Source organism: Coniophora puteana (assembly GCF_000271625.1).
Source record: "Coniophora puteana RWD-64-598 SS2 unplaced genomic scaffold CONPUscaffold_13, whole genome shotgun sequence".
Taxonomy (NCBI): domain Eukaryota; kingdom Fungi; phylum Basidiomycota; class Agaricomycetes; order Boletales; family Coniophoraceae; genus Coniophora; species Coniophora puteana.
The window spans coordinates 1,293,507-1,305,356 of NW_006913065.1; the positions used below are offsets into that span (position 1 = coordinate 1,293,507).

Sequence of the window (11,850 nt, forward strand, 5' to 3'; positions counted from 1 at the left end):
TACGCCCCCTGCGCACACGGTCTTCAAAGAAGCGTTGCACGTAGGCTCTGATCGGCCAGCCGTCCTCGTATTTTTCAAGAAAAGGGAGTGCTTTGACGGTCTATGGAATCGTGGTAGTAGTATGAGCGCATTGAAATTTTATGGATGTAAGTTATGAATGTGAGTTTCCTTCACGTACTTCACTAATGACCATTGCGACTTTATCACGATCTTGGTTTTCATACGACTCGCTAGCACTCAGAAACAACTGCATTAGAGGTCTTGCTGTTCTCTATTAAGCAGTTTCAATTTGAAATGTATCATGGGTTTACAGTACAGCTAACCTTGAGATCGATCCATTCACTCCGACTCATCTGCGCTTTATTCAGAAGGCAGGACAGGTTCTTAGGTAAACGGGCCATTGTATCCGGTCCGCCGAATTTTGGGAGAGTGTTGGGGTGTGCTCCGGGTTTACAAGGCCACTTTTCTGTCGAAGAGACAAGTATAGACTCAGAGACCAAGGACATTGATGTACAAGGCGAGAGAGAGGTGGACGATTTTATGTACTTTGCGCTCCAGCTGATCGCCACAAAGAAGAGCCAAACGGCGTCCGATAAGTTCATCGTTGTGGCTTCATGACCGTGCTGTCTTCAACAACCCTGAAACACTTCTTCACCTAAGCCAGTGTGAGTTTTCTCGCTGGCTTGTTTTCTCCAGCGCACACCTCCGCCAATCTGCTCCACCTTCGACTTCCACCGGTTTTATCGATTCGAAGTTAGAAATATAGATGAAACATAGAGGCACAATTAACTTCGAATTCTCTCAATAGGTACTATATGTCTATTTGATGTCATCATCCCACAGAACACGGATGTGGGAGCGCGATCGGCCGGGCGTATGATAACTTCACTTCTTCCAACGAAAGCGAGATGCTGAGATTTGAGCGCACAAGAGCGAAGAAGAGATTACTTGGGATTCGCGTTATTTCCGTAAAGGTTGACCTGAAAAAGGCATGAAGATAGGTGGATTAGGCTTCACAAGAGTCGCAAGAATTATCTCTATACGAGACCGTGTTCCATTTCTTCGAAGCGTACAGTATGCGGTATACCCTGTGTTTATATCGTAATGAGCTTTGTCTCCTACTTTGAACCGAGAAAATTATCTCGGCTACTTGTACTGCTTTAAAGCGGTAACAAACACATGACGGTCAAAGACACTCATATGTAACACTTCCTCATGCTTGACAAGAAACCCCTCAACTTCGCGATGCCTTAAAGTACTTAGTGATCGTAGATGCTCCGGTTGGGAGATCCCAACTGTAAACAGAGGCTCGCGAAAGCGGGAAATGTCAAGGGAGCATCTTGATTTCAAAAATCCGAAGACTTCATTCGACCGTGGAAAATCAGCCCGAGCTCCGGTGCTCGTTGACGCACTAGATGAAGAGCGTGTGGTGCGATTAGTCGTTACTGGAGAAGAATAGAGAGAAGTTCGGCCCGATGGGGTCTTGCTTCTTTCGTTCATGCTGCGAGCGTATGCAGAATGCCCCTAAAACGACTACGTGTTAGAGTATGACTTATGAATCCGTGACTTATGAAGCGGTTAAACGGATTATTATGTTCCTCTTACCTTATCACCAGATTTTCTACCTTCGCGAATCCGCTGACCAATCTGCTTAGTCGACGGAGAAACTTGAGAAACGGCGTTGTTTTGGGGTGGTGCTGACTCCCGATGTTCGACAGAGACAGATGGCCAAGTCTTGCGGCCTCTGTACATACGGACGTAGAAGTACCGGGCCAGGTAAACTCTGATCGGCCATCCGTCCTTGTATATCTTGAGGAACGGAAGAGCTTTGGTTGTCTACTCATATGGGATTAGAACGGACACAGTAGCTCGGATGACATACATGGAAAAGAGCAACAATACTGGTTCTAGTTGCACCCACTTACTTCGCTGATGACGATGGCAACTTTCTCAAGGTCTTGCTCCCCATATGGTGCACTAGGATTTAGGAGCGTCTGTACGAGTGGCAGTGCCGTTTTCTGATACACGCATGCGCCGATTAAGTAAAGGACTTGGAAAGGGTAGTCGGGCGCTACTTCGCAACCAACCTTGAGGTCGATCCACTGCACACGACTCATCTTCATCCTCCCCAAGATGTCGCCAAGTTCCTTGTGTAGACCACCCATTGGGTTCAGATCGTTGTCTCTAGGGGGCGGGACGATGCACGTTCTATTTTTATGGGGCATTTCGTGGGGGAAACTTGATATGTGTGAGGGGGACGTGAAGCTCACGGCAGGGAATAAGGGGTAATATAGCTGCTTTTATGTGCTTCATATTCTGACTATGCACCACAACTCCACAAAGAAGAACAAAGCGGCTTCCGGTATATTTGATGTATGGTTTTCATAGCGCCACTACCCTACATAACGAGGAGACCCTCAGAGCTTATTCTCTATTTATCCCTCTTTGATTTGCCTGTGATAGAACCTTCACCGCTTCCGTCTCGCCTTATCCTCGTGGATCTTGATATAATCACGCAAGCTTCTTGCACTTAGAAACAAAGACGAAGCGCTGGAGTTCGCTCATTCCAAGCTTCTCGTGGTGCTTCTCAAAGAACGCTGTAACATCCTCATTTGGCATAGACGCCAACGCGCGAGCTTCCTCAGCCGTGTGTATGCCGAGCTCCTCCATTACGGGTCCAAGATGTTCGGAGTCAAGCTTGCATGACGCGAGGATGGACCCAATGGAGATGACTTCGGGTGCCGGTACAGTTGTACTATCTGAGGAGAGGTGTGTGGCGGGCCCCGGTGACGGGGACTGAGACTGTATTGGGACAATTGTGGCTGACGAAGGCGCGGTGGCGAGTGACTGGATCTCATACGAGTCGCTAACCACGCTCGACGGATGACTTTCAGCCGGGTTCGTAGACATGTTAGACGATGCATGAGAGAACATGTCTGTATCATGAGGGGTTGTTGCAGAGGAATTGGGAGCCGTCCTTCCAGGTGCGGCTTTGTTTCGGTTTTTCATGTACTGGACAAACGCAGCGTATCCCTGAGCATATGCGTCATTAGCGTGTAGATTCGTCAAGTGGATTACATGAACAGCTGAGAGTATACATTGGTCTTCATACCTTTTCGTTTTGTAAATCGCGCTCGCGTTCTGTTGTCTGGTGAGAACACTGTGTCACAGGCTGCGGAATTTGAGCTGTAGGGATAATTGAAAGACGAAATTGATCTTGGGGTTCGTGTGGTTTCTGACGGACTTCACCCCGAGCCCACTTCTTGCGTTCTTTGCGAACATGTTCGTGAAGAAGGCGGGCTATGTAAACCTCGACTGGCCATCCGTCCTCGTACACTTTAAGGAAAGGCAGGGCATTGGAAATCTGGCGACATTGACGCCCGTTTTATAAGCATACGCCAGGTTGTTCGTCTTCGTCAAGCTCTTGGATAACGAGATGGTAGTACGTACTGTGCGGACGGCATGTACAATCCTTTCCGGATTTTGCTCGTTGTACGGCAATGCGGGATCTAACGTGTTTTGAACAATTGGTCTGGCTATTCTCTGAAACAGATGTTATCACGCGTCAAAGACTAGCATGATGGATGATATCACTATGAACCGACCTTGAGCTCGGTCCATTGTGCCAAACTCATCCTCATCTTGGCCAGTAAGCAGGAGAGCTCATTTCTCACTAGTAGTCTGGAGACCTCAGATACATGACTACCGTTTGGCCGTGGGATGAAATCTGTTTCGAGTTGAAGAGACATCTGATACAATGGTTGGCGAGGACGGGTTTCAATGTACCAGGGAAAGAGAGAGAGACTTGGATGGTTTTATGTACCCCATCGTCCGGCTGAGCACCGCAAAGAAGCTCAAATTCGGCGTCCGGCTTTCGTATTTTCAGATCAGCGTTTCGTATTGACTTTCCTTACACGAGATGATGTACTCTGTCCGAAACGACGTTCATTTTATATCCGGTTCTAGTCCCTCCCACCCCCTGCGGCCTCCTCTTACTCCAATTCTTTGCACTTGGAAATGAACACGAATCTCTCGAGTTCGCTCATTCCGAGCTTCTCATGATACTTGTCGAAGAAGCCTTTGATATTTTCGTATGACATTGTGGCGAATTCCCGTGCATGCTCCGGCGTGCGTATTCCAAGATTGATTATAACAGGAGCCAAGTGCTCCAGGTCGAGATTGCATGAGCGAAGGATGGAGTCGATGGAGTTACCTTCCGACACTGATGTAAGGCGGCGGTCGTAGCTGTTGCGAGCTGCTGGAGACCGTGAATGAATTAGTGTAGCCGATGTAGACGTGGATGCGGTTGTTTGACTCCTAGTAAGCTTAGAAGGAAGATGAGATGTGTGGAGATGGAGGATGATTACATCAAGAAAGACAATCTTACCCTCGTCATGGGACCGGCGCGAGACGCCTCGTCTAAATTCGCTCTGCGTTCTGAACGACGGGGTCCACCTGTAGCGTTGGAAGAGCTTGCTGTCCTTCCCGACCTGTCTCTACTAGATTCTTCATCGCTGATAGATGTGAAGCTTCGAGATGAGCGACGGGTTGTTGAAAAATGCTTAGGGATCCAATAAGGCGTTAGCCAATGAGAAAAACTTATACAGAAGACGCATAGCTACCAATCTCACCTTCTTCGGTCCTTTGATACGGTACACATCACAAATACGACAATGTTTCAACCAACGACGTATGTAAATTTCAATAGGCCAGCCTTCTTCGTACGTTTTCAGGTAGGGAAAGTGGTTGACTGTCTACGGCGGTCTTCAATCGGGAGACCTCGTGGCAACTGAAGGAGAAAAAGATGCAAGGCGTTGCCATACCTTTTTGACGATTTTGTCCACGATCTTAGCGTCCTGATCCTCAAATGTTTTGCCTCGGTCCAGCCATTGGCGAACGAGAGGTTTGACGTAGCTCTGCGATGTTGTTTATCCTATGACTATCTTCTTACGCTGGAAGTCGAGATAGCTGACATACCTTCAGGTCATCCCACTTTTGTCTCGAGACATCCATACTTCTTAGAACTACAAAGACGCTAGACGTTATTTCTAGGCTGTTCCACAGGGCATAATGTGGTTTCTGGAACATCTTCAAGTTTAGTTGAAAGTGATCAGCGATTCGGGCACAGACGTTGTCGTAGAGATACTTACTTATACACTCCAGTCAGCACTGGGAGTAAAAGCGCTTCCGCGGACCCATTCGCGATGAAATGGTACGCCTATGTCGGCGGAGCTGAGTGGACAAGTGAGTGGAAGCCGCCTAAGGCACGAGGCAAGCACTCGGTAACGCCCGCGAGATATGGATCTTCGGGCTAAGTTAGGGGCTTTCCCAAAATAGCTAGGATACCACGCGGTCATCTGTCTTCCCCACACAATTAGCCGAGCGGCGCGTGCAGTTGAGCTCCAGCTCGCCCCATCCTCGTCCAGATCACCAACTCCCCTTCACCCTCTTGCGCATCACCACCATGGCGGCGCACTCTCACTCTCATCCTCACTCGCACTCTCAAGGAGCTGATTATCCAACGCACAACTTCGGCACAGGCTCGAAATGGATTAAAGGCCTCACCCAGAGCCGCCTCGGCAACTTCGTCGGCGGCCACTTCTCTGATGTCAATCTCTCCGCCGTCATGTTCACCCACAGGCTCGATAGCTCCGACTTCGTCAGCCTGCAGGTATGGAGCGCTCCGGGGAGGTCGAAGCCTAGCTTCGAAGAAGCGATGAAGCAGGACTTCAAGCCCGCCAAGAAGGGGGATTCGTTTGGGCCTTCCTGTGAGTTCATGCGCTATGGGCGTGCATTGAGATTGTTGAGGCGGTATGCTTATCTTCTGATTAGGGGTGAGATAAGACACTGGCTTCTAGATCTAGTGCTTGGTGCTCATGCATCTATATCACAGACGAACCACTGGTTCAAGGTGTCCCTCAACGTCCCCACTTACTGGCAGCAGTACGAACGGGTCCAATGTATGCGTCAGAACCTCCTATCTTTTACCTTCTATTAACGATTTTGCCCTGCACCAGTCGAATTCGATCCAGGATGCGAAGCAATGATCTTCTCTACGGATGGAGTGCCTCTTCAGGGTGCGTTGACCAGTTTCACTGCTTCTTCTCCATTTAACAGCCCGACAAGGTATCACTGGAGGATATGGCGGCGATCGGCGCGTCGAATACATCATCCCCATGAGTTCTGTCGAAGCTGGCAAACACGAAATCGTCATCGAGTCGAGCTGCAACGGCATGTTCGGTGTGCCGTGGAACGGTGATACCATCGCCCCTCCCGATGTATGTTTCCCCCCTCTTTCATTATTTCACGCGCTCACGAGAAGTTCAGATGAACAGATACTTCTCGCTCGCTTCGGCGGATATTGTGGTGCCGAATCAAGATGCGTGTGCGTATAGTTGGCTTCGGCGCTCGAAGAATGTGACTCAACGTTTGCGCAGGGCATCTGATGTGGGACTTCCAAACCCTCAAAGAAATCATCGAAACGCTTCCCGGGAATTCGGCCTTGCAGAATGAGGCGCTGGTAGTCGCAAATGACATCATGAATGCCCTCGGCACAGGTATGTTATCCTCTCGTCCTGTCCTTCTCTTCCATTACCCCTTTCCACCCTGCGCGTTGCCTTTCAAGAAGCTAACTTCGCAACTTCGTACCCTCGCAAACAGCCGATCCCGAAGCCATCGCGCGCATGCGCGGCATCGCCGAACGGGTCTTTGGCGAAGGCTGGCAAGCTAAGGGCGCGAAGGTCTACGAAGAGGGTACAAAGCGCGCACAGGTCGTGGGCATCTCGTATTGTCATATCGTACGTACTTCCCCTTTGCCGTGAGACAACGTTGCTGGAGGCTGACTGTTTGGGAAACTTGAAGGACACAGCCTGGCTCTGGCCGTACTCGGTCACGCAGCAGAAAGTAGCGCGCTCCTGGTCGACGCAGGTCGATTTGATGGAGCGATATCCTGAGCACCGCTTCGCGTGCTCGCAGGCACAACAGTTCAAGTGGCTTGAACAAGTACGTTTCCCCTCAACTTGCTTGAACACGATGCAGGGACTAAATATGTTTCGCGTTCCGTGTTAGCTGTACCCGCCTCTGTTCGAGAAAGTGAAGGCCAAGGTCCAGTCGGGCCAGTTCCAACTCATCGGCGGCGCATGGGTTGAGAACGATGGGAACATGCCCTCTGGGGAGGCGCTTGTGCGGCAGTTTTTGTATGGCCAGCGGTGAGTCAATAATTCCTGTGTCCATCGGTCCAGTGCTAAAGGTGGAATAACGCTACAGATACTTCCAGTCGCGGTTTGGCAAACGCTGCGAGACGGCGTGGCTGCCCGACTCGTTTGGTCTTACGGCTGCGTACCCACAACTCATACGAGATGCGGGGATGAAGTACTTCTTTACACAAAAGTTGTCTTGGTGCGTCCTCCTGCTCTCGTACCTGAAGGAATATACTGACGTTGGTGTTTATGCTGTAGGAACAACATGTAAGATACCGAGACAAACAGGTGAAGAGAGTGACATTAACGATTATTGATTTCTCCAGTAACGTCTTCCTGCACACGACGTTCAACTGGGTCGGGATCGACGGCACACAAGTGTTGTGCCATATGACGCCTGTCGACACGTATACCGCGCAGGCGACCGTCGGTGATGTGAACAAGGCCGTCACTAACCACAAGGTAGGACTTCCCAGCCTCTTTATCGAAGTTGGCTGATGAGATTGGGTGACGCAGAACCTGGAGTCAGACGACACCGCGCTACTCGTGTTCGGAAACGGAGATGGTGGCGGAGGGGCGCTGCCCAAGATGCTCGAGAACGTGAGTGTCGTATTCTCATTGCACTACATACGTTTCAATCTGACACGATGTATGGTAGCTCCGCCGCATTCGCGCGACGACGAACAACCACCGCGATTTGCCGGCTGTGAGTATGGGCGCGTCCGTCGAGGATTTCTTCGGGGATATCGATAGGAACACTGGTGGTGGCGAGAGGTTGCCAGTTTGGTACGTTATTTGCTATCTGGCTTTGGGCGTGCCAGCTGAGATGATTTGAAAGGCGCGGCGAGTTGTACCTCGAGTTCCACAGGGGGACGTATACGTCACATGGTACGTTGTTGAACCTCAGTGATCCGAGGATGTGTGTTGATGCTGAATATTCGGGCTCTGCCAGGCTCGATCAAGAAAGGGAACCGGAAGTCGGAGATTATGCTTCGTGACGTTGAGGTGCGCTATCATCCTGCTAGTTAACGGGGGGACTTCACGCCAAACTGACGTAATGTATTGAAGTTGCTCGCGACGATGGCGACACTGTTCAAAGCGTCCGATAGCAAGTATGTCTACCCGAAGAAAACAATCGATGATTGCTGGGAGAAGGTTCTGCTTAACCAATGTGTGTACTTTTGTTCGCATGTGCTTGAGTATAAGGCTGATGCGAAATATTCTAGTCCACGATGGTTTGTACCTTTCATATCTGCACAAAAGCGATGCATACTGATGGCCTCAATCCGATCAGTCCTCCCTGGATCCGCTATGTAAGCTCGTAATTCCCTGTCAATTATGCAGGGAATCTAACAGATCACAGTGGTATGGTCTATGACGATGCCGAAAAGCTCTACTCCGAAGTCCGTGAAGCGTGCGGTGAGATGCTCGACGACGCTCTACGCACAATTCACCACCAGCGGCATACCCCCAAGGCCCCGCTTTCTCTGCTCCCGTCCAGCAAGTCGACGGACATCCTCGCGACGAACACAACCCCATTCGCACGGTGCGATGTCGTGCGCGTCCCGCTCGCGAACAGCGCACTGCGCTCGCAGGTCGTCCAGGCGAGCAAGGACGGCAAGCATGGGTACGCGCTACTCAGCGACGCGGACGCGGAGGGCACGGCGGTCGCGCGGGGCATGCTGGCGGACTGCATGCCCGTGTCGGTGTTCACGAACGGGTCGGACCATTTCGTGTTGAGGAACAGGACTGTCCAGCTTACGATTTCGAGTGGGCGAATTACGAGTTTGGTGGATGTGCAGCTCGGGTAGGACATTTCTTCCTTGCTTGTGATGTGTATTACGTTGAGCTGATTGACGATGAATGATGATGTAGGCGCGAGTTGATTCAGAAGGGGAAGACTGGTGGTTTGGTGATCTTCGAGGATAGGCCGAACTACTGGGATGCTTGGGGTAGGCAACTCTCGTTGAGTTTTATGATGACATTTGACGATGATCGCCCCAAGATGTTGAGATCCATCACCTTGAAGTCTCCACCCCGCTTCACTTCACCAACGTCCAAGTAGTCGCTGAGGGCCCGCTCCGCGCTTCTGTGTACAGTCAAGTCAAGTATGGTCAGAGTACCATCGGAGTCACTGTGCGTCCTCCATGTTTCGACTCATCTCACATCGATTCTGATGCAATGATAATGTCGTGCAGATCTCGCTTGACGCTATCACTGCGTCACTCAAAGGGAGCTCGCGCTCGTTCTTCCGATTCGACGCTGAGGTCGACTGGCGCGAGCGGCACCAGTTCCTCAAGTTCGAGCTGCCGCTGGACATCAACAACACGAGTGCAACTTACGAGACGCAGTTCGGTCATCTAGCGCGCCCGACACATCGGAACACGACTTGGGACGCCGCCAAATTCGAGGTTTGCGGACACAAGGTTAGTGTGTGGCGCCCTATTTTTTCAACATCGGGTGCCATGGCGTCCCTTTCTTGCACCTGGGGCTGATGGTCGGTTTCCAGTTTGCGGACTACAGCGAATACGGATATGGCGTTGCCTACCTCTCTGAGTCAAAGTACGGATTCGCCTGTCAGGGCAACGTTTTCCGCATCTCGCTTCTCCGTGCAGCAACTGCGCCCGATGCAGAGCAAGATCAAGGTGGGTTTTTTTGTTGCGAGGATCTGTTTGCACATTTCTGATGCACATATGTTTCTCCCTCTATTCAGGAAAGCACGAGTTCTCATGGGCGGTGATGCCGCACGAGGGCTCCTTCCTCGAATCAGATGTCCCCATCGCGGCGTATATATTTAACTCGCCCCTCCATGGTTAGTCTATTCATTTATGTTCTCACGCACGGTGGCACTGATGGCGAGCTATCCCCAGTGAGGTTCGCTTCTTCTGATAAGATTTCCAAGGATGCCGTGGACGCTGTCATGCCCCCGTCGCGTCCTGTGTGGGTCAAGGGTGCCCCGAATGTCATTTTGGAGACAATCAAGCGTGGAGAGGATGATTTTACCACCGATGGTGACGGCACCGGCGAGACTAGCATTGTCCTGCGTCTCTATGAGGCGTATGGCGGACATGCAAGTGCTACTCTCCATGTTGCTAGGTATCTCGGGGTCGAGAAAGCGTACACCACGAACCTGCTTGAGGACGTTGACGCTAAGGCAGCGATCGCGCTCGACCATATGGAAGACATCAGCTCCATGAAGCTGGAGTTCAGGGCATTTGAGGTCAAGACCATCAAGCTTGTTCTGGCTCCGGACGCGAGTGCTTCGCGACGGTGGGTGGCTGAGCCTCTAAATAAGAAGTTTTACTGATGCTGATCTGTATGGCAGCCCTCCAAAGCGCGAGAGCTGGGTAACCGTTAGTGACGAATACGAAGATACGCACTGCTGAGCGTTGGCGACGGGGACCTATTTTGACCAAGGAGGGCAAGTTCATACCGTTCAGGACAACGTTTCACGCGCGAAGTTGCGTCAAAATGATGGACGTGGTGTTCTAACTTTGTCGCAAATTTAATAGTTCGATTGCAGCCATTTCCGATTTTGGTGCCTTGCAACCAGCCTGCAATTTAATTGAAGCGGGAGGTCTCGCAGACTCCTAACCGGTCGGTCCGATGTCACATGACCCGGCTGCCGAGGAGCTGCCTTTTTTGTACGAAGTACAAGGTCTGACATCTGACCGACTGGCAACAAATCCGATTTGGCTTTGTTTGTCCCGCCGTGTCCCGCCGACCAAACATTGTCGACGTCGTCTTAGACGTAATCGGCACAGGGCCGAGTCGGGGACGTCGGTCATTTACGCTCGCTTAGAATAAAATAGCCCTGTTGATTGTATTATAGTAGTAATTATTGGTCAAATAAATAAGTGTATAGGCTTGATGCGTCAGGCTACCGCGATGCGACACATGCTCCGCGCGTTTGCGAACAGGTTTGCACGAGCTTCTTGGAGCTCCGCTTCTTCGGTACGAGCAAGTTTTTCAACGAGCTGGCTGGCAGTCAGGTTGATAGCTTTGAGGGTTTTAACCGCTGTGCTGAGGTGGTCAGGAACATCCACAGCTCTCACAGGTAAGTACCCGTCCTTTCAGTCCATATATCCACTGCAGCATGCTAACTAATACGTAGCCTGTAATGTGTCTACTGCATGTTAAGACCAGGTATGAGGGCATCAAGCGACGCGTGGTAGACACGCGCACTGCGTTTGCGCGCCCATTTCCCCAGCATTAGACTTGTAGCTCACTCCTTATTAATACAAGCCCCTTTACCCCTAAGCAAGTGTAAGCGAGAGCCGCTCCCGACGTCCCCGACTCGGCCCTGTGCCGATTACGTCTAAGACGACGTCGACAATGTTTGGTCGGCGGGACACGGCGGGACAAACAAAGCCAAATCGGATTTGTTGCCAGTCGGTCAGATGTCAGACCTTGTACTTCGTACAAAAAAGGCAACTCCTCGGCAGCCGGGTCATGTGACATCGGACCGACCGGTTAGGAGTCTGGAGGTCTCGCGGGTTTTAGAGTATTTTTAGCGACTATGGTTGAGATTTTATTACGTCTAAGCTGCAAGCGGTTGCAACGCTCCTCAAAGTGGATTGCAATCGCCCGTGTCAGTTGCAATGTGCTCCCAATCATATAAAATAACTCGTATCTTCAAAATTATGGTAGG

General features: G+C 50.9%; 3 protein-coding genes across 3 annotated transcripts; 1 reads left to right on the forward strand and 2 right to left on the reverse strand.

Annotated features, from left to right (window-relative positions):
• Positions 1-1,435: 1,435 nt before the first annotated feature.
• CONPUDRAFT_76468 (uncharacterized protein) lies at positions 1,436-2,225 on the reverse strand (the record flags this gene model as incomplete). Its single annotated transcript, XM_007774754.1, has 3 exons — positions 1,436-1,501; positions 1,606-1,836; positions 1,926-2,225. 3 exons carry the CDS (start codon positions 2,223-2,225, stop codon positions 1,436-1,438), a joined length of 597 nt encoding a protein of 198 aa, XP_007772944.1.
• A 286-nt stretch (positions 2,226-2,511) lies between these two features.
• CONPUDRAFT_158070 (uncharacterized protein) lies at positions 2,512-2,910 on the reverse strand (the record flags this gene model as incomplete). The annotated part of the gene is made up of 1 exon (XM_007775047.1): positions 2,512-2,910. The coding sequence occupies one exon, from the start codon at positions 2,908-2,910 to the stop codon at positions 2,512-2,514; it is 399 nt and encodes a 132-aa protein (XP_007773237.1).
• Positions 2,911-5,461: 2,551 nt separating this feature from the next.
• Positions 5,462-10,724, forward strand: CONPUDRAFT_110645 (glycoside hydrolase family 38 protein; the record flags this gene model as incomplete). Its single annotated transcript, XM_007775048.1, has 27 exons — positions 5,462-5,769; positions 5,893-5,960; positions 6,018-6,077; positions 6,127-6,278; positions 6,328-6,385; positions 6,438-6,557; positions 6,661-6,797; positions 6,862-7,002; positions 7,069-7,208; positions 7,267-7,398; positions 7,458-7,466; positions 7,526-7,661; positions 7,716-7,799; positions 7,858-7,985; positions 8,038-8,087; positions 8,152-8,204; positions 8,268-8,370; positions 8,426-8,434; positions 8,494-8,512; positions 8,563-9,006; positions 9,075-9,151; positions 9,205-9,335; positions 9,398-9,625; positions 9,709-9,844; positions 9,913-10,011; positions 10,070-10,469; positions 10,525-10,724. 27 exons carry the CDS (start codon positions 5,465-5,467, stop codon positions 10,583-10,585), a joined length of 3,480 nt encoding a protein of 1,159 aa, XP_007773238.1. The 3' UTR covers positions 10,586-10,724.
• Positions 10,725-11,850: the final 1,126 nt, after the last annotated feature.